The sequence below is a fragment of the Heterocephalus glaber genome, unplaced genomic scaffold, assembly GCF_053883595.1.
Source record: "Heterocephalus glaber isolate CG9 unplaced genomic scaffold, H.glaber_assembly_v1.0 deba00000331, whole genome shotgun sequence".
Lineage (NCBI taxonomy): Eukaryota > Metazoa > Chordata > Mammalia > Rodentia > Bathyergidae > Heterocephalus > Heterocephalus glaber.
The window spans coordinates 58,337,716-58,359,406 of NW_028258142.1; the positions used below are offsets into that span (position 1 = coordinate 58,337,716).

At 36.5% G+C, this 21,691-nt stretch overlaps 1 protein-coding gene across 5 annotated transcripts in view; it reads left to right on the plus strand.

Annotated features, from left to right (window-relative positions):
* Rock1 (Rho associated coiled-coil containing protein kinase 1) overlaps nt 1–21,691 on the plus strand; it is a 127,572-nt gene that overhangs the window by 81,099 nt on the left and 24,782 nt on the right. For all 5 annotated transcript variants that reach the window (XR_015442439.1, XR_015442440.1, XM_087189851.1 and 2 more), the window contains exons 17-22: nt 3,094–3,200; nt 4,595–4,745; nt 8,184–8,344; nt 10,566–10,750; nt 12,416–12,485; nt 15,524–15,618. Coding sequence is in view for 3 of the 5 variants with exons in the window: in XM_087189851.1 (XP_087045977.1) it covers nt 3,094–3,200; nt 4,595–4,745; nt 8,184–8,344; nt 10,566–10,750; nt 12,416–12,485; nt 15,524–15,618 (769 nt within the window). In the remaining 2 variants the exon portion in view is untranslated. The remainder of the gene's footprint in view (nt 1–3,093; nt 3,201–4,594; nt 4,746–8,183; nt 8,345–10,565; nt 10,751–12,415; nt 12,486–15,523; nt 15,619–21,691) is intronic.

The window sequence follows — 21,691 nt, forward strand, 5'->3', positions numbered from 1 at the left end:
GGGATTCCTCATGAATTGTCAGTAGAAATAGAAATCCAATTGCAGAAATAGAACCCCATTAAAATAAAGAGTTAGGTACTTGGGAAGGTTAGGACCAGACATATCATCAGTCATTGTGAATCTAAAAGACAGAAGATTGAGTACAACTAACAGGCATGGTGGCTCAGTGTGTAATCCCAGCACTCAGGAGGCTGAGGCAGGTAGATCATCACTAGTTCGAGACCAGCCTGTGCTACGTAGTGAATTCAAAGCCACCCTGAACTACATAGCAAGACCTTGTCTCAAAAAAAAACAACAACAAGAAAAGCCAGCAGTGAATAAAGTAACCATTTTAAAATGGTAAATAACATTCAGTTTGTTTGCAAAATACGTCTGCCTTTACCTACTTCTCAGACACCATTTTCTGTTCCTGGTAGTGACAGGAGCCATACTACCTACTCAAAATGGATATAAATGGACATTGCCAGACCTCTCAGGAAAAAGAGGTCTGTTGGGAGAAGGGGATTGCATTTTAACCTTCGTCACAGATGGGAGCATAGTTTGGGTCTCATGGGACTTGATGATTAGCCATAATTCTGTGGAGAGAGGTCAAGGTCAGTTCTTGTGACTATGGAGACAGAAATTAGGATCTCCCATTGGTTCCTAACTGAAGAGTGTTGTGCAGTCTTCCTCCTCAGGCACCAGGCTTAAAATAAAACTGAGTATCACCAAGAAAGTAGTGTCTGTGTGTGTATTAGGAATGCTTCATATTTTTTTTTTCTTTCTCTTTCGAGTACTGGGGATTGAACTCAGGACCTTGCGCTTGTGAGGCAGGCTGACGCCACTTGAGCTAAATCCCCAGCCCTGCTTCATACTTCTTTAAAGTCAAGTTTTCTAGGTCCTTTTATATAGTATATTAGATGTCTGAAAGTGTCATCTCCCTTCTGTGTCTAAAGGCATGGAGATTAGGTTACTTCTGGAAATTTTTGAATTCTAAAATTTTGTTGCCTCCTGTTTTGACTGAGTTTTGAATTGCTTGCTTCCAAGGCAGAGGGCATCATCCATGTGCTCATTAACGGTGGTTTTTAATTGAATGTGTTTTTTAGGTGTTAGAGTTAAAATTGACACCAAAATATTGTTAATATTTTTTCAGTGCTTCTTTTCATTTTGAACTTGAATGTAAATCAAACCTCACATGCTCTTTAAAAATGCACACAATTTATGTGAGCTTCAGTACAAAACTATATATTGTTAAAATAAAAAACCCCACAATTTTTACATTAGTCTTTTATAGTCCTTAAGAAATTTTAGGCCCTTCAAGTATAAATTTCTTTCAGTTCAGGATGCTGGGTTTCTGTCACAGTCTTGATTGTGAGTCCCTCATTGAATGTCCTCTATGTGGGCTTTGCGTGTGTGAGAGAGACTTCCCAAGCATAATCGGATAGTCAATGTTTTAGGCTCACCGGACCTCATATGATCTATGTTGCATATTTTTTTGTGTTTTTTATAACTCCTTATGAAAAAACTGGTTTCAGGTTTTTATCAACACAGGCTGTGGCCTTGAAGTTTGCCAACATGTGGAATAGTTTTATCAGTCAGCCTGCCATTCCAGAGAATGCAAGCGTCCAAAGGCCATAGAGGCTTAATGAAGATGAAGGGGTAGAGAGAGATCAAAATGTCATGGAGGATTGAAAATTTTAATTGAAATGATAAGCTTTTCATCTATTAACTTCAGTGATTCTTCTGATTGAAATGTAAAAGATACTTTAAAAATAAACCATTTTAAAAAGTTGTTTTAAACAAAAACTACAGTATTAGTTGGGTGATTTCTTCTTTAAGTTTTTATGTTGGAGAATTTCAGACCTGTATCAAAGTAAATACCATAATGACACCTCTGTGTAGTCATCATCCAGCTTCAACTGTTGTCTGGTAGCCAGTCTTGTGTCATTTTATTCCTCTACCTCCCCTCCACAGTCCTCTGACATTTGAGTTCTTTTGAAGCAAATCTCAGGTATCACATTTAATGTAAATATTTCAGTATCTCTGAAAAACAAGAATAAAAAAAAAACCCCAATATTATCAAAGCTGGAAAAGCTGATGATTGCTTAATATTAAGAAATATCTAGTCAATGCTCAGATTTCTCAATTTCTCACAAATTTTTGTTTTTATTTTGCTTGAATTAGAATCTATTCAAAGTCTGCACATTATATTTCATTAATATGTCCCTTAAGTTATTAAATTTACATTTTCCTTTTTTGTTCATGGTAGTTTGTCATTGCTGATATTTGTGCCCCCCCTCCTCAAAATCAAGCTTTTTGCCTATCTCTCATTCTGAATTTTACTGATTTTATATGTTTCTCTGTCTCCTGTACTACTTTTTTTTTTTTTTTTTTTGCTACTGGGGATTGAACTCAGGACCTCGCACTTGGCAGGCAGGTGCCATGCTGCTGAACTACATCTTCAGTCCTCTCCTGTAGTACTTTCAATTGGGAGTTGGATCTAGATCTTGACCTGTCTAAAGGCTTTTTGTTTCTGGTAGGACTTTGGCAGAAATACTTGAGTATTAGTATTTAGGCACTAGGAAGCATATAAAGTCTGGCTCTCTTTTTTGCCCTTAGCAGCAATTAATGATTATTGCTCAGATCCTGTGTGAGCCCCTGGTAGGTTAAAATTAAGCATTGTTAGAACAATTGAATTCTTTAAAACTCCACTTTCTATAAAAATGGGGTTTGGCTCCATTAAGTTTGAGCAATTTTATTAGACATTTTGAAGAGTGTCTGGTACATTCATAACATTTAATACTCATTTTAATTATCTAACGGGTGTCACTTTTAAAGAGCACTCAGTAAGGACTTGGGTGTGATTTCTAGCCTATACTTAGGCCTCGTCCTCTTTGACCACTTGTAAAATAATGGATATGTGTTACATAATATTAAGTTACTCTTGATATTTTTATTGCTGTATATTGTGGTTATTGTGTATACAACCAAGAAAACTTAATAAATTCTATCTGATCAGAAAATTTAATACATTTCCAAAATTTTAATAAATGTTCTGAACAAAAAGACATTTTTTTAATGACAAGGAACTTGAACTGTTTTTTCATTTGATAGCTCGAATCACATCTTTACAAGAGGAAGTGAAGCATCTCAAACATAATCTTGAAAGAGTAGAAGAAGAAAGAAAAGAGGCTCAAGACATGCTTAATCATTCAGAAAAGGTAAATGGCTTAACATGTACCGATTATGAGATAATACTGGTTATCAGAGATTATAAGATCATTTTATAAAATAGCATTCATTTCTAATGTTTGTGAAGTTTTATATCTAAAAGTTTTTATGTTTGGTTGGTTCACTGGTGTGTGGGGGGATGTATGTGTCTTATTTAGTGTCTTGATAGCGTTTTGTTTTTGGTACCGGAGATCGAACTCGGTCGGGTCCCTGCGCTTGTGCAGCAGGCAGTGAAACCACTGAGCTAAATCCTTGGCCCTTGCTATATTGTTTTGTTTGTACTTTTGAGAATGTTACAGATTATCACAAATTGGTTTGGGAAAACTTCATCAATTTTTTTTCCCTAGTTTCTTCATATATGGATAAGATGGAAGTACTGATTTTCATTGTAAAGTCTTTTAAAGAAGGAAAATACAGAAGTATTTTTAGACCATACGTGCTTTACTCCATTTTGCTAGTAAAAGTTAGGAAAATAGAAAGGGGAATAATTGACTGGCCTTTGCACTTAATTTTCTTAGCAACCACAAATGTCATGGGTTATCCTCTCTTACATATCATGCTTGGGAAAGGATGAAACACATTTTGCAGACCTAGGTCTCCACTTTTTAGGTGCCTCCCCAAAATGTCAGATAAATGATCATCAGAAAAGCTGCTACTGATCTTGTCCTGTGGACATTTTTTTTTTTTGGTACTGGGGATCAAACTCAGGACCTTGCATTTGTGAGGCAAGTGGCGGCACCACTGAGCTAAATCACCAGCACAATTCTTTCTGTTTTAATTTTTATTTATTTTTGGTACTGGGGATTGAACTCAGGACCTTGTGCTTGCGAGGCAGGCGTGGTGCCACTGAGCTAAATCCCTGGCCTGTGGACATATTTTGTAACAATTAGGATAGATGTTTGATGGCCATGCTGGTATAAATGTGGAAATAGTATAGAAGAAGGAAGGATAAAGGTATGCAAGCAGAAATGGAATACATTTTTACTTGTTCTCCATTCCAGTCTCACTGACTTGCTATGGGATACTTTTGTCAGAGCAAAGTAAATATGAATATAGATGCAAATGTAGATAAAAATAATTTAATATTTTTTAAAGTAGTGGCAATAATTTTAAAAAATAAAAGGAATGTTGTATTTGTTTGTGATCCTAGCAGTGAATCATTGTGAATGTGGCCACTGGTGCACCTTGCGGTGCATCAGCCACGGTCAATCTTTGAAATGGGAGAGGGGAGGCAGGTAAAGAAAAGGTGACGTTTTGCTTTTAGCTATATATTTTATGATTATGAAAGTAAGACATTTATCTCTTGCAGTATATTAACCAATGCAAGAGTTAACCATGTGCTTATTGCACAGTTCATTACATGATTCTCATTTCAATTTTACAGGAAAAGAACAATTTAGAGATAGATTTAAACTATAAGCTTAAATCATTACAACAAAGGTTAGAACAAGAGGTGAATGAACACAAAGTTACCAAAGCTCGTTTAACTGACAAACATCAGTCTATTGAAGAGGCAAAGTCTGTTGCAATGTGTGGTAAGTATCAGTAATATTTTGTGTATGATTCTTTAAATGCCTAGAAAAATTTTGGTTTTGATCAAAACATTTTATAGTAGTATTATAAATTGTAACCTAGAAAAAGAATGCTTTCCTTTTTTAATACTGTATTTTTAAATCACAATTTTAACTTCTAGTTTCCTTACTCTACTACTGTTGCATTTCTATAAAAGTGAAACCTCCCACATTGTGGGTTGTCTCTTCACACTGTTGTTGGTGGTTTCTCTTGTTGTGCAAAAGCTTTTTAGTAAGAAGAGATCCCACTTGTTGATTGTGCTAATTCACGGGTGACTGAGGTTTTATTCATAAAAATCTTTTCCTACACCAGTGTCTTCAAGAGCTCTTCCTAACCTCTCTTCCAGCCAGTTTAGCGTTTCTGTTTTAATATTTAGATCTTTAATCCATTTCGATTTTAGTTTAGTGCGTGGTGAGAGATATGGGTCTAGTTTTAATCTTTGGCAAGTTGAAACCCAATTTTTCCAGCACCATTTATTAAAGAGGGTATCTTTCCTCCAGTGAGGGAGTTTGGCTCCTTTGTCAAAGATGAGGTGGCTAAATGTGTCTGGAGTTGTTTCTGCATCTTCTAATCTGTTCCATTGGTCCTCAGGTCCGTTTCTTTGTCAGTACCATACTGTTTTTATCACAGTAGCTTTGTAATACAGTTTCAAGTTGGGGATTGTGATACCTACTTTGTCTTTGTTGCCTAGTATTGCTTTTGCTATTCTAGGTCTCTTGTTCCAAATGAATTTTTGGATTGTTTTCTCCAGGTCTGTGAAGTATGCTGCTGGGATTTCAATTGAGATTGCATTGAATCTATATAGCAGTTTTGGAAGTATGGCCATTTTCACTATGTTGATTCTTCTTCCTGAGGAGTAAAGGATGTCTTTCCATTTTTTGATACCCTGTTCTGTCCCTTTTTTCAGAGTGCTATAGTTTTCAGAATAGAGATCTTTGATTTCTTTTGTTAGGTTGATTCCTAGATAATTTCAATTTTTTGGGTGCTATTGTGAAAGGAATTGATTGCCCCATTTCTCTCACAGTGAGTCTGTTTTTTTTGTACAGAAAAGCAATTGATTTTTGTGTGTTGACCTTGTATCCAGCTACTTTACTGAATTTGGTTATTAAGTGTAGAAGACTTTTAGTGGAGTTCTTCAGGTCGTCTTCTTCCTTTTTTTTTAGGTCTTCTATATAAAGTATCATGTCATTTGCAAATAATGACAATTTGACTTCTTCATTTCCTATCTTTATTCCTTTTCTTTCTTTCTCTTGTCTAATTGCAGTGGCTAATGTTTCCAGAACTATATTGAACAGGAATGGTGATAATGGACATCCTTGTCTTGTTCCTGATTTTAGTGTGAAAGATTTCAGTTTTTGACCATTTAGTATGATATTGGCTGTTGAGCTGTCCCTCAGATAAAGGTCTACTATCTAGAATCTATAAAGACCTGAAAAAAATCAGACCTCCCAAATTTAAAGACCCAATCCAAAAATGAGCATCTGAAATGAACAGACATTTCTCAGACAAGTAGAAATAGCAAATAAACATATGAAAAAATGTTCAACATCACTGGTCATTCGAGAGATGCAAATGAAAACAACATTGAGATTCCACCTCACCCCTGAAAGAATAGCTGCTATCATGAAATCAAGCAATAACAAATGCTAGCGGGGCTGTGGGGAAAGAGGAACCCTGCTCCACTGCTGGTGGGAGTGTAGACTGGTGCAACCACTGTGGAAATCAGTATGGAGATACCTCAAAGAACTAGGACTGGAAGTCCCATTTGACCCAGCTATTTGCCTGCTGGGTATCTTCCCCAAAGAATTAAAAGAATCATACCACAGTGATATATGTGCACCCATGTTCATAGCAGTACAATTTGTGATAGCTAAAACTTGGAAACAGCCCAAATGCCCATCAACTGGAGACTGGATAAAGAAAATGTGGGGTTTTTTTTTATAAAATGGAGTACTACTCAGCCATAAAGAATGAGAAACTAGAGACCTTTATAGCTAAATGGATGCATGTTGAGGCAATACTCTTAAGTGAAATAAATAGGACACACATGTGTAAATACCGAATAATTTCTCTAGTGTGAGAAACCAAAAGTATAAATAAGGACTAAAAGGTATAATAGATAATATGAAATGAGAAGAAAATGTATGAAGGGGAAGGGGAAGTGGGAGGGGGTAGGGGCAGGGAAACAAAGAAATGGAATTAATATGAAAAAAAAATGGAAAGAAAGTCTTTGTAGCTAGGGAGGGATGGGGGGTTGAAGGGAGGGCAGGGGAAGGGGGAAAAATAAGAACCAAAATGGATTATATAAAGATGCAAATTTCCAATGATGATTGTCATTATATTGTATACCTTAAATGTACCAATATAATTAATTAAAAAAATATTAAGTAAAAAAAAAAAGTGAAACCTCTTTCTCCCTGTTTTTCAGCTGTTCTTTTTTTCCCCCTCATCCATTCTGGACCTTGTTGGTAAATTCATCTGCTTTCTTGTTTGTACCCTCAAATTTTTCATTCCTTTGTATTTTTGCAGTATTATGCCTGAACATAACTAGTTCAGACAGCCACCCACTTCAGATTTAGTTTTTACTCTAAGTAATACTGTACTTGTGATGAATATTAGTTCGGTGGGTTATCCCCAACTTGAGACTTACCATTATTTATATATCACTGAAACTGTTCATTTTTTATATCATTCATCCGTTCCTTCTTCCATGCTTCTACTTCTCCAATCTCTTCTTCATTTTTTTGTCCCTTTAGCTTTAAAAAGTGAACATTTCTCCTGGTTGACAACGAAATAATGAAAGAGTGGGTGTGAACTCCTCTCTGTTAATTATTGGTCTCTTACCTCCTTGCTCATCATTATTTTCTCATCTTAGAGCGCAGTCCTCTTCCCGAATCCTAACAACTTGCCCCTTTTCTCTTATTTATCCTAAGCCTTTCCTTTTCAACTGGCTTCATATTTTCCTGCTTTTATACCTGATCTACCTTTATTTTTCTCCTTTGTTTCTCTACTGTCTTTCCTGCTATACCCTTCACCTTCTGGTCTGAAAATGATACTGAATGATCTCTTATACCATTGATCAAGGGTTAGATTTAGAAAGTATTATTACTTTATCTTGTTTTATAACTTTTCCTTTAGAGATTCTCACCATATACATTATTCAAATAATGTTAGAACTTCTATAATTGATGGCTGTGTTGAATTCCCAGGATAAAAACAATAGAGACTTTAAAACCAGTTTATAGACTATGTAAAGTGAAAAGTGTAAAGGCATTTAAAAAATGTTTGTTTGAGCTGGGGAGTTACCTCAGTGGTTCCGCCATCTGCCTCGCAAGTGGAAAGACCCGAGCTCGATCCCCAGTACAAAAAAAAAAAATGTATGTTTGTAACTTTTCTGTCAGAGATGGAAAAAAAACTAAAGGAAGAGAGAAAGGCTCGAGAGAAGGCTGAAAATCGAGTCGTTCAGATTGAGAAGCAGTGCTCCATGGTCGATGTTGATCTGAAACAGGCTCAGCAGAAGCTGGAGCATTTGACTGAAAATAAGGAACGGATGGAGGATGAGGTAACAACAGTACCAATTTTGTTTACCTTTTAAAAAGAAACATTTTAAGTTATGAATGAAGAGCTATTATTTGTAATTTAAACATCATGAAGATTTGAATAAAATAACCTTACATGTATCCATATCTTAGCACCTAGAATTTTTATTTCAGTTAGCATCACCCCATAGTGTCTGTTCTATTTTGCATCATGACAGTACAACTGTATTAAAATGCCATCGTTCCTTCCCTGAAGAAATTGACTGCTAAAAAATAAACTCTTTGTTGTAAGGAATTCTGTAACCTCAAAGAGAGGCGTTGCTCTTAGACTAAGAAGAAAAAAAAAGTTAAACTGCAGTCTTCACTGATTTAGGCTGATAAAAAGCACAGAGTATACTTTTATAAAGCTGCTGATAAAATGATGAAAGGATCTGATATCTTCCCAGTCACTATATTTGTTTCAGAAAGTACTTGTAAGACTGAATGTAGGACTGTTCCCAAGTATAGATACTGATAAGCAAGTACAGGGTGATTAAGAAGATGGGTAAGTAAGGGACAAAAATAAACAGATCTGACCAGAGAAGAAAAGACATGTTGAGAAACTTCAGGGCCAAAGTTTTTATGGTGTTTCAAAACTTGTGTAAGAGCTATAGATGAAAACATTCCTTTAGGAAAATTAATCTGCTATTGGTAAATAGGATTGACTACAAAGAAGAAAGAGTAGAGATCCTGTTAAGGCTAGCTCACAGGAGGGAGTGTATGTTGAGAATTTGAAAAATAGTGTTCAGTCATTTTAAAAACATAATTTTTCAGTACCTGTTACATGCCTGACTCTGTGCTAGGAGTTGGGGTTACTGAGGTAAATAACTACAATCTTTACTTTTTTGGAAGTTATAGCCCAGAGGGAAAAACATATATTAAAATAGTAATTACAAGAATGACAAGTAATTGAGAGTTAAGGAACATCTTGCTTGTGGGTGTGACGTTTAAGGTGAGAGCTGAAGAAAGTAAGTTTAAATGTGTTCTCATCTGTACTCCTCCAAAGCAAAAGAAAAAGACAGAACTGTGAGGTGAAGGAGTTTGTTGGTAAGGATTCAAATAATATGATCACCTTGTAAAGAATGGCAGTGGTAGGATTAGAGAAGTAGGCAAAGGAAATCACAAAAACACTGTCAATCACTATAAGAATAAAATATTTGAAATTATGGAAACAGCTTAGATGACCATCAACAGATGAATACATAAAGAAAATGTGTTACGTACACAGTGGAGTATTACTCAGCCACAAAGAAGGATAAATTTAAGTCATTTGTAGGAAAATGAATGGGTCTTGAAACAAATGTCCAGTGAAATATCAGACGTAGAAGGTTAAATGTCATATGGTTCCTTTTATATATGAAACCTAAAATATAAGTAATTTGAAGAGCAAAATAAGAGACGATAGAAAACAGGAAGTATAGACTTTGGAGATAAGGAAGGAAATTTGGGGAAGAGGGAAGAGGGAAAAATAGGAAGTTGAAAGAGGAGGATCAAAAATGATCAAGATATGGTATATATGTACTAATTCCCTAAAATGAATAATCACTATGTATTACAAATATATATGGTAGTAGTTTGGTTTGCAAACTTAATTTGCTTTATGATTTTGGAGAAGATGGCTACATTTGTGTTTGTGTGGGGCAGACAGCGGTGGTTGTGTTTGTCACCCTATGTGGAGTTTGTGAATGGAAGTAAAATTTTGCCAAACACTTTTGTTTGTGAATCGAATTATTTGCAAACAGAAGTGTTCATGAACGAGGTATTACTATACTAATTTTTTGAAAGGAATTATTCAGTTTTGTAAGCTTTGGAGGATTGTAGATTAGAACACATAAACATTTATAAATGAAGAGGTAGATTTAAATAACTTTTCGAGAACTCCCCCACCCCCCAAAGTGGGTTTTATGTTCACTTTGTATTCCTAGATTTCTATGCTGATTGAGGGAGAGAGAAAGCATAATTTTTTTATATGAGATCTCATACCTGAAATTCAGGAATTGATTTGACTTTTAATGGTAAATCTATAATAATGTTTAATAATAAACAATAATAATTATAAACATCATTATTATTAAACATTATTAAAGAACAATGGAGATGCCTTAGAACACTAATATTCTTTATTAGAATAAGAAATTACAATGTTTTGGAGATTTGATTAATTAAAAAGAGATTGAAGATACTAATTATTTTGCTCATTCATAGGTTAAGAATCTAACCTTGCAGTTGGAGCAGGAATCCAATAAGCGACTGCTGTTACAGAATGAATTGAAGACTCAAGCTTTTGAGGCAGACAATTTAAAAGGCTTAGAAAAGCAGATGAAACAGGAAATAAATACTGTTTTGGAAGCCAAGAGATTATTAGAATTTGAGTTAGCTCAGCTTACAAAGTAAGTCTTGAAAATACCATTGTGATTTCTTTTTTTGTGTTCAGCATTGGCTTATGTGTTGGATATCTTATGTATATTTAGATTATGTACTAAGAGTTTGTGAAAGGAAGACAGAAAAGAGCATTTAGAAATAGAAGAATTTACAGTGCTTTCAAAGAAGGTCTGTAAGGGAGTCTAGATTTGGGAAACACAGAGTTACTTAATTAAAAGTACAGATACTAAAAGGCAGAAAAAAAATCAAGATTGCTGACTTCAGGGCCAGGGATTTAGCTCAGTGGTTCTGCCACCTGATTCGCAAGTGCAAGGTCCCGAGTTCAATTCCGGGTACCAAAAAAAAAATCGCTGACTTTATAGTAAATCTGTTTATGATGGAAAATTCAGTTTTCTCTGATTTTCATATCCATAAAAGTCATCACATTTCTTCAGAGTAGAATTACAAACATCAAGAATAAATTTCTTTTATTAAACTTATCCTACTTTCAGGGAAATGTTTAAGGTTTCTTTATAATTTAGAGACTAGAATTCGACATGGTGAGTCTTTAGGGGTTTTTTTTGTCTTATTTCTTTGATTCATCTCAGAGTGCAAAGTGTCTTTTTTCTTTTTCTGTTACTTTTAAGATGCTATATGCCAGCTTACTTGACATGGAGACAAAGCAAGGTGTTTATATTGCTTTCAGAATTTATAAGGACGTGCTTCAAAAATTTTAGTATCAAAGTTAGGTATAACTTACACCAGGTCATGTGTTGTTATATCCTCACCAGTTTCATTTGCAAAACAGTGTTTCTTGGATAAAATTGTTGGTTTTGACTAAGTTAGATTTAGATTGGTGACATTCTCTTTGCCTTTTAGAGCCATCATTTTCACCAATTAATATGTACTATACTTTTCTTCTCCCCAAGTAATTGTCACTCAGGACCCAATGGACATTTATAAAATATTTTCTACCAACCACATGCCTCATTATACACTGAAAATACGAAGCTCTTACTATGTAATATTAAAGTCCAGCAGTTGTAGATGAAATTACTAATCCTTGAAAATATGTCTTTGAATTACATTGTCTTTCTGTCTGAATCTGTTCTCCACGTGTGTTGTGCTTATGGTTGGGCTCTATAGCCTTGGTTTTGTCTCTGTGTTTTTCCTCTTTTGTCAGCATTAAGCTCTTGCTTTCTCCTCATATTCTTTACCTGATTATTAATTTCTGCCACACTCTCCTTGTGCTTAATTGGCCATACTATGTATTACTGAGTTATCACTTAATAAATATTTTCAAGGCCTCTTTTTGTTTCCTTAACTGCATAAGACATTTACAGTGTATTCCTAGGCCTGCTTTTTAATCTGCATAAATTTTCCCACAAAACTGATTTCAACTTTTTTGAAGCAATTTTGATACATCCACAGTTAATACTCTCTGAAACGTACCTTTGGAAAAGGATTCTTTCAGCTTTGCATACCATCATTTTATAAGGAGCAAGATGCAACCAGACAGTGTGGCCTGACCAAATTAATTAGTAAAGTAACACTATATAATGAGGTATAAGTATATTTTTAAAATAAAGGTTATTTCAGTGAACTGTTTTTACTTTAGTAACTCGAAGAAACTAAGAAAATTACCGTGTCAGGTATAAATAACATTTGTTTACTCTTTTTCCTTCTCTCCAAAGACAATATAGAGGAAATGAAGGACAGATGCGGGAGCTACAAGATCAGCTCGAAGCTGAACAGTATTTCTCGGTAAGTGAGAGTTAATATCTAGACAGTTTCAAAACCTGACTTAAAACAAGGTATTTAGCCGCCTGCCTTGCAAGCGCAAGGACCCGAGTTCGATCCCCGGTACCAAAAAGAAAAAAAACAAAAAACAAGGTATTTAGATCTTTTCTGTGAACAATTCTTTTTTAAATGACTATGTCATCCCCATTTCTACATTTCGTATCTGACTCTTGAGTTCACGGTCTAAGTTGTGAAGAAGTACCTTTATGTGGAAACAGTCACAGAATTGCCACCATATTAGTTAAAATACTGGATACCACTTTGCCCCTTAGCTAGCTCAGATGATATAAATTACACTCCTGTATGGCTCATATATGCACCACATTAAAGTGGCCTTTGAGTTATAGGTGTAACTAATGTTTAAGAGCTTTTTCTTGGGGCTGGGGATTTAGCTCAGTGGTTTTGCCACCTGCTGCACAAGTGCAAGGACCCAAGTTCGATCCCTGGTACCAAAAAAAAAAAAGTATCGAAGGGGAGCTTTTTCTTGTTTAGTTTTGTACTTTATATGAATTGTTTGACTTTTTCTTTGTACATATCATTTTAAATCTTAATATGCTACAGGCCAAATTATTCTTCACTGCTATTGTATATGAGCATTTATAGATAACGTTGAAGTCTCTGAATCTTGGTTTTTGGGGGAATTGCCAATCTTGTACTCTCCATTTCATTTCACTTGATAAATATATCAAGTTGTGCCCTTATAATTAACCCTGGGAACTCCTCTCCTTTAGTCTTTACTCAGTGAAGTTAAATGCACAGAGTTCAGATCACACTGGTAAACATGCCCTAAAAACCAAATGTGAACAATCTTGGAAGTAGCAATTTCTACAGTAAAATCACTGAGCTAATTTGTTAAAGCTCTATATGGTTTTCACTTATTGAGAGCTTTGTGGCGTATCAGTGTCATACTAATTTTAACCCCTAATAAACATTATAAATTTCCATTTTGGGTTTCCCCCCCGCCTTGCTTTCTTAGGCCATATTAGAGTACTTTTAAATGTCTTCTTTAAAAATAAAAAGAAATGAATGGAGAAGATACAATGCTTTCTCCTTAAGGTGGGGAGCAAGGGCAGATATGAAGTGTTCCTTCTTTTTTCTGCTTTAATTGTTTGACATAATTTATCAGTTAAAATGTATATGAGCCTGCTGTTGTCATATAGGTAGGTTTTCCAGCTAGGAATATACTTTCTTTAATAGGTGCTATTCAAATTTTATATTTCCTCCAGAGTTAGCTTCATTAATTTGTCTTCCAAGGTACTCCTTAGAAGTTGTCAAATTTCTTTCAAAACAGATTTTTGAAATATGCTTTCTGTATCCTTTTAAATTCTGTAAAATCTGTGGTAATGTCTCCTAGATCTTGATACTGTAATTTTAAAAATGTATAATTGATATTGTGTAACAGGAAGAAAATGTCTAAAGGAGCAGGGGAAGTGGGAGGGGTAGGGGAAAGGAAAAAAAAAGGAAAAGAAAAAATTTGAGAAAAGGAAAAAAATGGAAACAAAGTCTTTGCAAATAGGGAAGGGAGGGCAGGGGAAGGGGAAAAAAGAACCAAGATACTCATGTAATGGTACAAGATCCCAATGATGAATGTAACTGTATTTTATACCGAAAATGTACCAATAAACTTAATGGGGGGGGAAATAAAAATAAAAAGAAATTTCACTTGTAAAAAATCTTTCCGTGAGTGTAACTTTAATTATTCAAGGTGTATATTACTTCTTCAAAGTGACCTATAGTATCCCGCACACTTCCTTGTCTGTGTGTATGCTTCTACAGATAATTCATGTATGCTTCTAGACTTTTAGATGGATGTCAAATGACTTGTGATAGTTCCTATGGATTCTTGATTTTTGCCTCTGTAAAGTAATACAAAATGTGACCCTGTTTCTTAGTTGCAATTTATTCTGTTGTTTGGATTCTATTAGATTACCATTCAATTTAATAAGCTGTTATGAACCAAATTTAAAATTATCTTTAATCTGGCCTTCCAAATTAGATTTTTAAAAGCTTTAATTAATCATAGAATTTCATTATTTGAAGCCAGGAAGAAGAGATAAGAATCTAGTTCCTGAAGACAAAATGGATTCATTTTGTAGATAAGAGCTTATTTACTTCATTTGCCTTCCCATAGAAATTTATGTATATTTTTTTCTCTTGAGAAGTGCTGTTTCTTAAAGGAATAATTAAGCGTTCAGTATAAAATAGTTCTCTGTAGCTACTGGCTGGTCCTTATTATTCCTATTCCTCATCTTTTAAACTAAAAGGGATAGTTTACCACTTACCCATCCAATTATTTAAATACAAGATGACCAAAAATTGCATATTTTTGAGCTGGGGATTTGGCTCAGTGATGCCACCACCTGCCTCACAAGCGCAAGGTCCCGAGTTTGATCCCCTGTTACCCCCCCCATTGCATTTTTTTGGTTAATTTTCATAAGATAACAGGAAATGTAAAAATGACAATTTTATCAGATTTATTCAATACAAGAATTGACTGGTTGAAATGACATCTGCCTGGCTGAGCGACATTCACAATAGTATGTAAACAAACCTGCTGCCTGAGTGACACTGGGGTAAACTGTTGAGTGGTTAAATAAAAGGAGTATGTGGATTCAAACAGTGTACTCTTTAGCAACTGGTTTCTCTCATTCAGCATTATATTTTTTAGATTTCTCATGTACATATCAGCAGGTCATTCTTTTTTTATTCATCATGTGTTGGTGGATATCTGAATTGTTTCTAGTTTGGAGCTGCTGTGCATAGCACTGTAATGAAAATTCATGTGTAGGGTCAGGGATTTAGCTCAGTGGTTCTAGCGCCTGCCTCACAAGCGCAAGGTGCTGAGTTCGATCCCCGGTACCAAAAAAAAAAATTCATGTGTAAAACTGTATGGACTTAGATTTGCAGTTGTCATGAGTAAACACTTGGGAGTGGATTTGTTAGACCATATGTTACTTATTTAACTTTTAAAAAACTACTAAATTGTTTCTTGTGTTTTGCAGACACTTTATAAAACCCAGGTAAAGGAACTTAAAGAAGAACTTGAAGAAAAAAACAGAGAATATTTAAAGAAAATACAGGAACTGCAAAATGAAAGGTGTGTACATTTTGCTTTACACCAAGAATCAGTACTGCAAAGGGCATTCTTTAATGTGAAGCAGTGCCAAGGTGTACATTATTCTGATGGGAGTGGTATAATACATTTTTTTGGCTAATTGAAAGCAAATTAGCCAGGGATGGTGGCACCTATAATCGTAGCACCCAGGAGGCTGAAGCAGGAGGATCACTGTGAGTTCCAGGTCAGCCTTGACTATATAGTAGGTTCAAGACCTGTCTGAACTATGTAGCAAAAAAAGAGAGAAAAAAGCAGACTAGGTTGAAATTTACTTCTAGAGTTAATAAATAATGTAAAAACCTAATACTACACAGAGGTTCATCAAATCCTGACAATACATTGTTTTCAAGGGCTCCCCAACCTTTAAACATTTATTTATTTATTTATTTATTTATTTGGTACTGGGGATTGAACTCGGGTCCTTGTGCTTTCGAGGCAGGCGGCAGAACCACTGAGCTAAATCCCCAGCCCCTATTTATTTATTTTTTTAAAGAAAGGGAAGGGGTTTATTTGGCTTAAAGTTTGTAGAGGTTTCAGTCCATAATCAGCTGGCTCCAAGAGAGGGAAGATGGCAGACAGTCACCCCAGAGGAGAAACAACATGGTGTGCACAAGGTAGCAAAGGCAACAAGGGAGCTTTACCTTGTCTTCCTGCCTCTTATCCCATCCAGGCTACCGGGATTAGGATGGTGCTAAACCAGTCACTCAGATTTACTGCTTTAGTCATTACATTCCCTTAATCCCAGCATCACACATTCCAGTTTCAGCTACCTCTGACCAAGAGTGAGGCTCTGAGGGGACATCCAGACCCAAACTATGACATTCCGCTCCAGGCCCCCCAAAGACTCACATACATTCTTCTATGTAAAAAACATTTAGTTCGTCTCTAAGAGATGCCAAAGTCCTACCAGTTTCACCATTTCTGAAAAGTCCAAGTCCAAAGCCTCCTCTGAGATTTAAGGCAAACTCTTACCTGCAAACCCCTGTACAAATGAAAAGAAAGTTAAACACTTCCAACATTCAGTGGCACAAGACAGACATTTCTATTCCAAAAGTTACAAACACAGGGATGCAAAGGAATAGGACCAAAGCAAGTCCAAAATCCAGCAGGGTAAACATTAAATCCCACAGTTCTACTTCCAGCATGCAAGGCAGTCTGTGGCAAGTTGTAACCTCCAAACGGCTTGGTTGGCTCTGCCCCTACATCATTTTGGGTAGTTGTAGCTCCCATTGCTGTAGCACCCATGGTGTCTCTCTTGGGCTGGCTCTGTTCCCTTCTTGCAGTTTTTCTCAGATGATCCACACTCCTGGTTTCTCCATACTTCTAGGGTTTACCATTGCACCTTTGGCTTCACACTCACAGTTTCACACACTGCCCTCTCGGGTACACTGCCTGGCCTCCCAGGCCTTCTTCTGAAATGTGGGTGGAAGCTTTCTGAACCCCATAAATCTTGCATTCTACATGCACCTAAAACCAGCGCTGCATGGATGATATCAGGTCTGCTGCCAGCTGGAGTAGTAGTAGTGAGTCTGCCCTGTCTCTTAGCTGTAGGGGTCCAGTGCCTATGAACCAAATCCAGAGAAACAGCTTCCTTGAGCTGCCATTTTGGAACAACTTCCCTAGGCCGCTGCCATTCTGGAACATGGTGCTCTGGGGCTTTCTTCTCAAAGCAAAATCTTTCATGCTTATAACTCTGAAATTGCCAAGGGTGGAGTCCTGCTGCTTCCTGTGATGCCCTCAGGCCATCTCTTCTATTCTCTTGTTCCTTCTCAGCGATCAAGATGTCCTCTGCTCTATCTTTGCAGTCCACAGCTTTACTGGAGCTTTCTTTTTGGCCAAACTCAAAACGTTTTAAATGACTCTGCTAGGCTCTTTGCTCTGGATTCTCAACATAGATCTGGCCAAAAGCCCTCAACAGCAGCCATGCTATAGCCTCAACATTAGAATGCCTTGAAATTTCGTCTGCCAGATTAGTTAGTCCATCGCCTTTAATCTCAGTCTCAGACAAAGTCTCTGGACACAAGCAAAATGCAGACAAATTTTCTGCCAACCCATAACACACATGTCTGGGGTCCAGCAGCCAGGGCAGTCCTTCCCAAGAGAAACCTCCTGAGCCTGGTCTTTACCGGCTTTCTGGTCTTCTGAGCTCTGACCAGAATTTCCCTTGCAGAACAGCCTAAGGTGTTCCAGCTCTACTTCTGTAACTGACATCTCTGAATTTTTCCTAACTCTTCCCTTCCCATAAAATAGTTCCAAAGATTCTTTGGCCACATGACCAGGTAATGTCACAGCAATGACCACACTCTCCATTCCAAATTTCTGTGTTAGTTACTTTTCTCTCATTACTGAGACAAAATACTGGACACCCAAAGTAGAAGGGGAAGGGATTTATTTGGCTTATAGTTTGTAGAGGTTTCAGTCCATAATCAGCTGGCTCCAAGACAGGGAGGATGGCAGTTATCCCAGAGGAGAAACAACATGGTAGCACAAGGTAACAAGGGCAACAAGGGATTAAACATTTATTTTTATATAAATTCGGTAATCACAAATCATTAAGTTAGCTAAAGGTGTTTAAGATCTTCCTCTTAGTATTATTATACAGATTAATTTCCATTCCTTGTATACTTAGAAGAAAGCCTGGTCCAGAACACAGCTCAGTGGGTAGAGTGCTTGCCTAGCATGCACAAGGCCCTGGGTTGAGTCCCTGAGGAGTGCAATCAACCAGTTGATAAACTGCAAACCTTATAATTTAAACCTAACTTCATTTTAGAATTGAGCTGAGAGGCCCCAAAAGGTAGTATCTCACTCAACTGGGGTCTCAGCTAAATAGTGTCAGAATGAACATGGGAACTAGTTTTCTGACATTATTGTGTTCTCTTTCATTTCCTTTGAAATGCATTTTGTTTTATTATTAAATAAATACAGTAAATCCCTGACTTACAAATGAATTCTATTCCAGGAGAACGCTTGTAAGTCAGATTCCTTCATAAGTCGGACAAAGTGAGTCTTACACACCTTTGACACAAAGATACAATGTATGTTGCCTTGCACTTCCTAGAAGTCCCCTCACCACTGCTTTTCCTCTTGGTTCCATCCTGGCCTCTGATTGAGCCCTGTACTACTATACACTATCACACTCTACAGTAAGCACACAACAGCACAGCTGTGACAGTGTCCAGCAGACATGGGAGCTATTTCTGTGATTTGTTCGCATCTATGAACGTTCGTAATGCGAGGTCCATTCCTATCTGTGCAGGTTCCCAACTCAAATGGTCATAAGTTGAGGACTTACTATAGCAGAGAACAGCAAAACAGTTTTCTAATTAATGACAAATATTATAACTACCACCTGCAAAAGAAACAACTCTTCTGTTCACTTCAGAAGTCCTCTGTATGCTAATAATTATGCCTCCTTCCCCCCGCCCCCCACATCAGAGTAATCACTATCCTGACACTCACTGATGAAAGTAGATCTTTGGTTCCATAGAATTAGTCACAGTTGTGATTTTGTTGATTTCATTTCCAGTTAGTTGAGGATTCCCATCCTTTGTGTTTCCTGCAAACCAGTTATTAAATCTAGATCTATTCTTTCCAGTATGGTAGTCACTAGCCACATGTCATTTAAATTCATTTACATAAAAGAAAAGGTCCTCAGATACAATAGCTGTGTTTCAGGTGCACAATAGCCACATGTGGTGATACCTACCATATTATACCGCACAGGTGTAGAACATTAGTATCATTATAAAGAGTTTTATTAGACACTTCTTATTGGGAGGATTAATTGAATTCAAATCTGATTTTTAGAAAGAAGTCTACTTCATATATAACTTTGCAAAGTCTGTTTGCCTGCCTGCATATCTATCATTCTATGGTCTCACTGTGTAGTCCAGGCTGGCCATGAATTCACTTTGTAGCCTAGGTTGGCCTCAAACTTGCAGCTATCCTCTTGTCTCAGCCTCCCAAGTGCTGGGATTACAGTTGTGTGCCACCATGCCTGGCTGTTTGCCTTTTTATTTGTATTCTTAACAACTTGACAATGTTCGATCCTTTGTACATTGGGTTTTGTGAAATGGAAATACTTCAATTTTATCATTCTTCATTTTTTGTTGGAATACATAACTGTGTGCATGTAGGGCCTTGTGCATGCTGAGCCTGTGCTCTACTCTTGAGCTGGAGGAGAATGTGAAGGGCAGCCTCTCTTCTTAATAGTATCATAAATATGAGTATATTTTAGTGAGGCATGGGGAGGATATCTGAATGGGGAAAGTTGCACATCTGTTCATTCTTTCAGATAAAGTTTCTGAGCACTTTCTGGGAGCTGCAGGATTTTCCGTGCTTTGGAATACAGTAATAAACAAGAACAAAGCTACTTCTTATAATCTAGAAAAATGTGGAATTATTGATAATTTGAGTTCTTTGAGGAGATAGGAGAATGAATGACCTTAAATATAAATAAAGACAAGCCTTTCACCATGCAGAGTTGCAAAGGAAGTCTGGATGAGTGTAACTGTAGATAATTTTTCCTTAAATCCTTTCATTCTTTCTTGCATTCTCATCCACAAATTTATGACTACGGATAGAAATACATTCTGGGATAAAAAGTTTTCTGGTATTTTTAAAATATAAATTAGATACTATGAATTTGATGTAAAACAGTACCCTCAAATGAGAATGCTGTGTACCTGAAGCTTGGTATTATATTGTCCTTAGACATAACACTGGCAGTGTTTCCTACCTTTTTGATGTATTAACTGTTCTTCTCTAACTGCTAATTTGTATCTTCTCATACTAAGCCAGTATCCTCGGTTCCTAGAGGTTAGAAGAGAACATCTGTTCTCACCCACCACCTATTTGCATATGTAGCTGTAAACCGTGTCTTCCTTCTGATGATGTAAATGGACAGAAGGCACTCTTACCTAATAATACCAACCCCTCGATCCTGTCCCTTTCTGCCTACTTAAAAATATGACTCCAGCAATTCTCTCATCTTTCCTATATAAATTTTCCCTTTCATTCCCATTGTTATATAAACAGTTGAATATCTCCTTTAAAAATAACTCTTTTAACTGCACATCTACTTCCGGCTACCATCCATTTTTCTGCTTCCTTTTATAGCAGTCTTACTTGAAAAATTACGTACCAGCTATCTTCAGTTCTCTTCTCCCATTTTCTTTTTGAGATCAGTCTTTCGTATTCATCACTCTAACTAAACAATCCTTCTCATGGTCATTGTTGTCTTCCTAATAAAGACAATAGTAAGATCTCAGTCCTTACCTTATTTCCTTAATTTAACAGTAGCTTTTGATATAATGAATTACTCTGGACAGAATCTTCGCTTCTTTTCTGTGACACCATACAGTATTTTCCTTTAACTAAACTGGTTACTCTTAACCTCCTCTGCTTTTTTGTCCTTTCTCGTTTCTGAGACCTCCAGAGTTTAGAGGGCCCAAGGGATCACTCTACTTGTTCTCATCCAGCCTGGTGGCCTTAAATAGCATCAGTGTACAAGTACATTCTCCTCTGAGTTCCAAACTTGTATGTCCAGCTTTCTACTTGACATCTTTCTTCATTGTTTAGTAAGCATTCCCTATTTAATGCATCTTCCCCCAAAACCCAGACTCCCTTACCTTATCAGCCTGCTCTTTTTGTCTTCCTTTTTTCAGTAATTAATAATTCTTTTATTTCCAGTAGTTTAAATAAAAAATTTAATTATCCTAGACTCCTTTTTTTCTGCACTTTGTGTGGAGTCTATTACTATTCTCCCAGTTTTAACTAAAAATTACATATAGTGTCTGATCACTGTTGACCTGGTCCAAACTGCCATCATCTCCAATTTTGATTATTTCAGTAGCACCCCCTCCCTCTTTTTTTTGAGACAGGGTCACTATCATGTAGTTCAGACTGGCCTTAAACTCAATATCTGTAGTCCCTGCCGGCCTTGAACTTGAGGCGATCCTCCTTTCTCAGCCTCAGAAGTAATGAGATACAGATGTGTCCGACCACACCCAGCTTTCAGTAGCCTTTTAACTGCTACCTCTGCTCTGCCATTGAC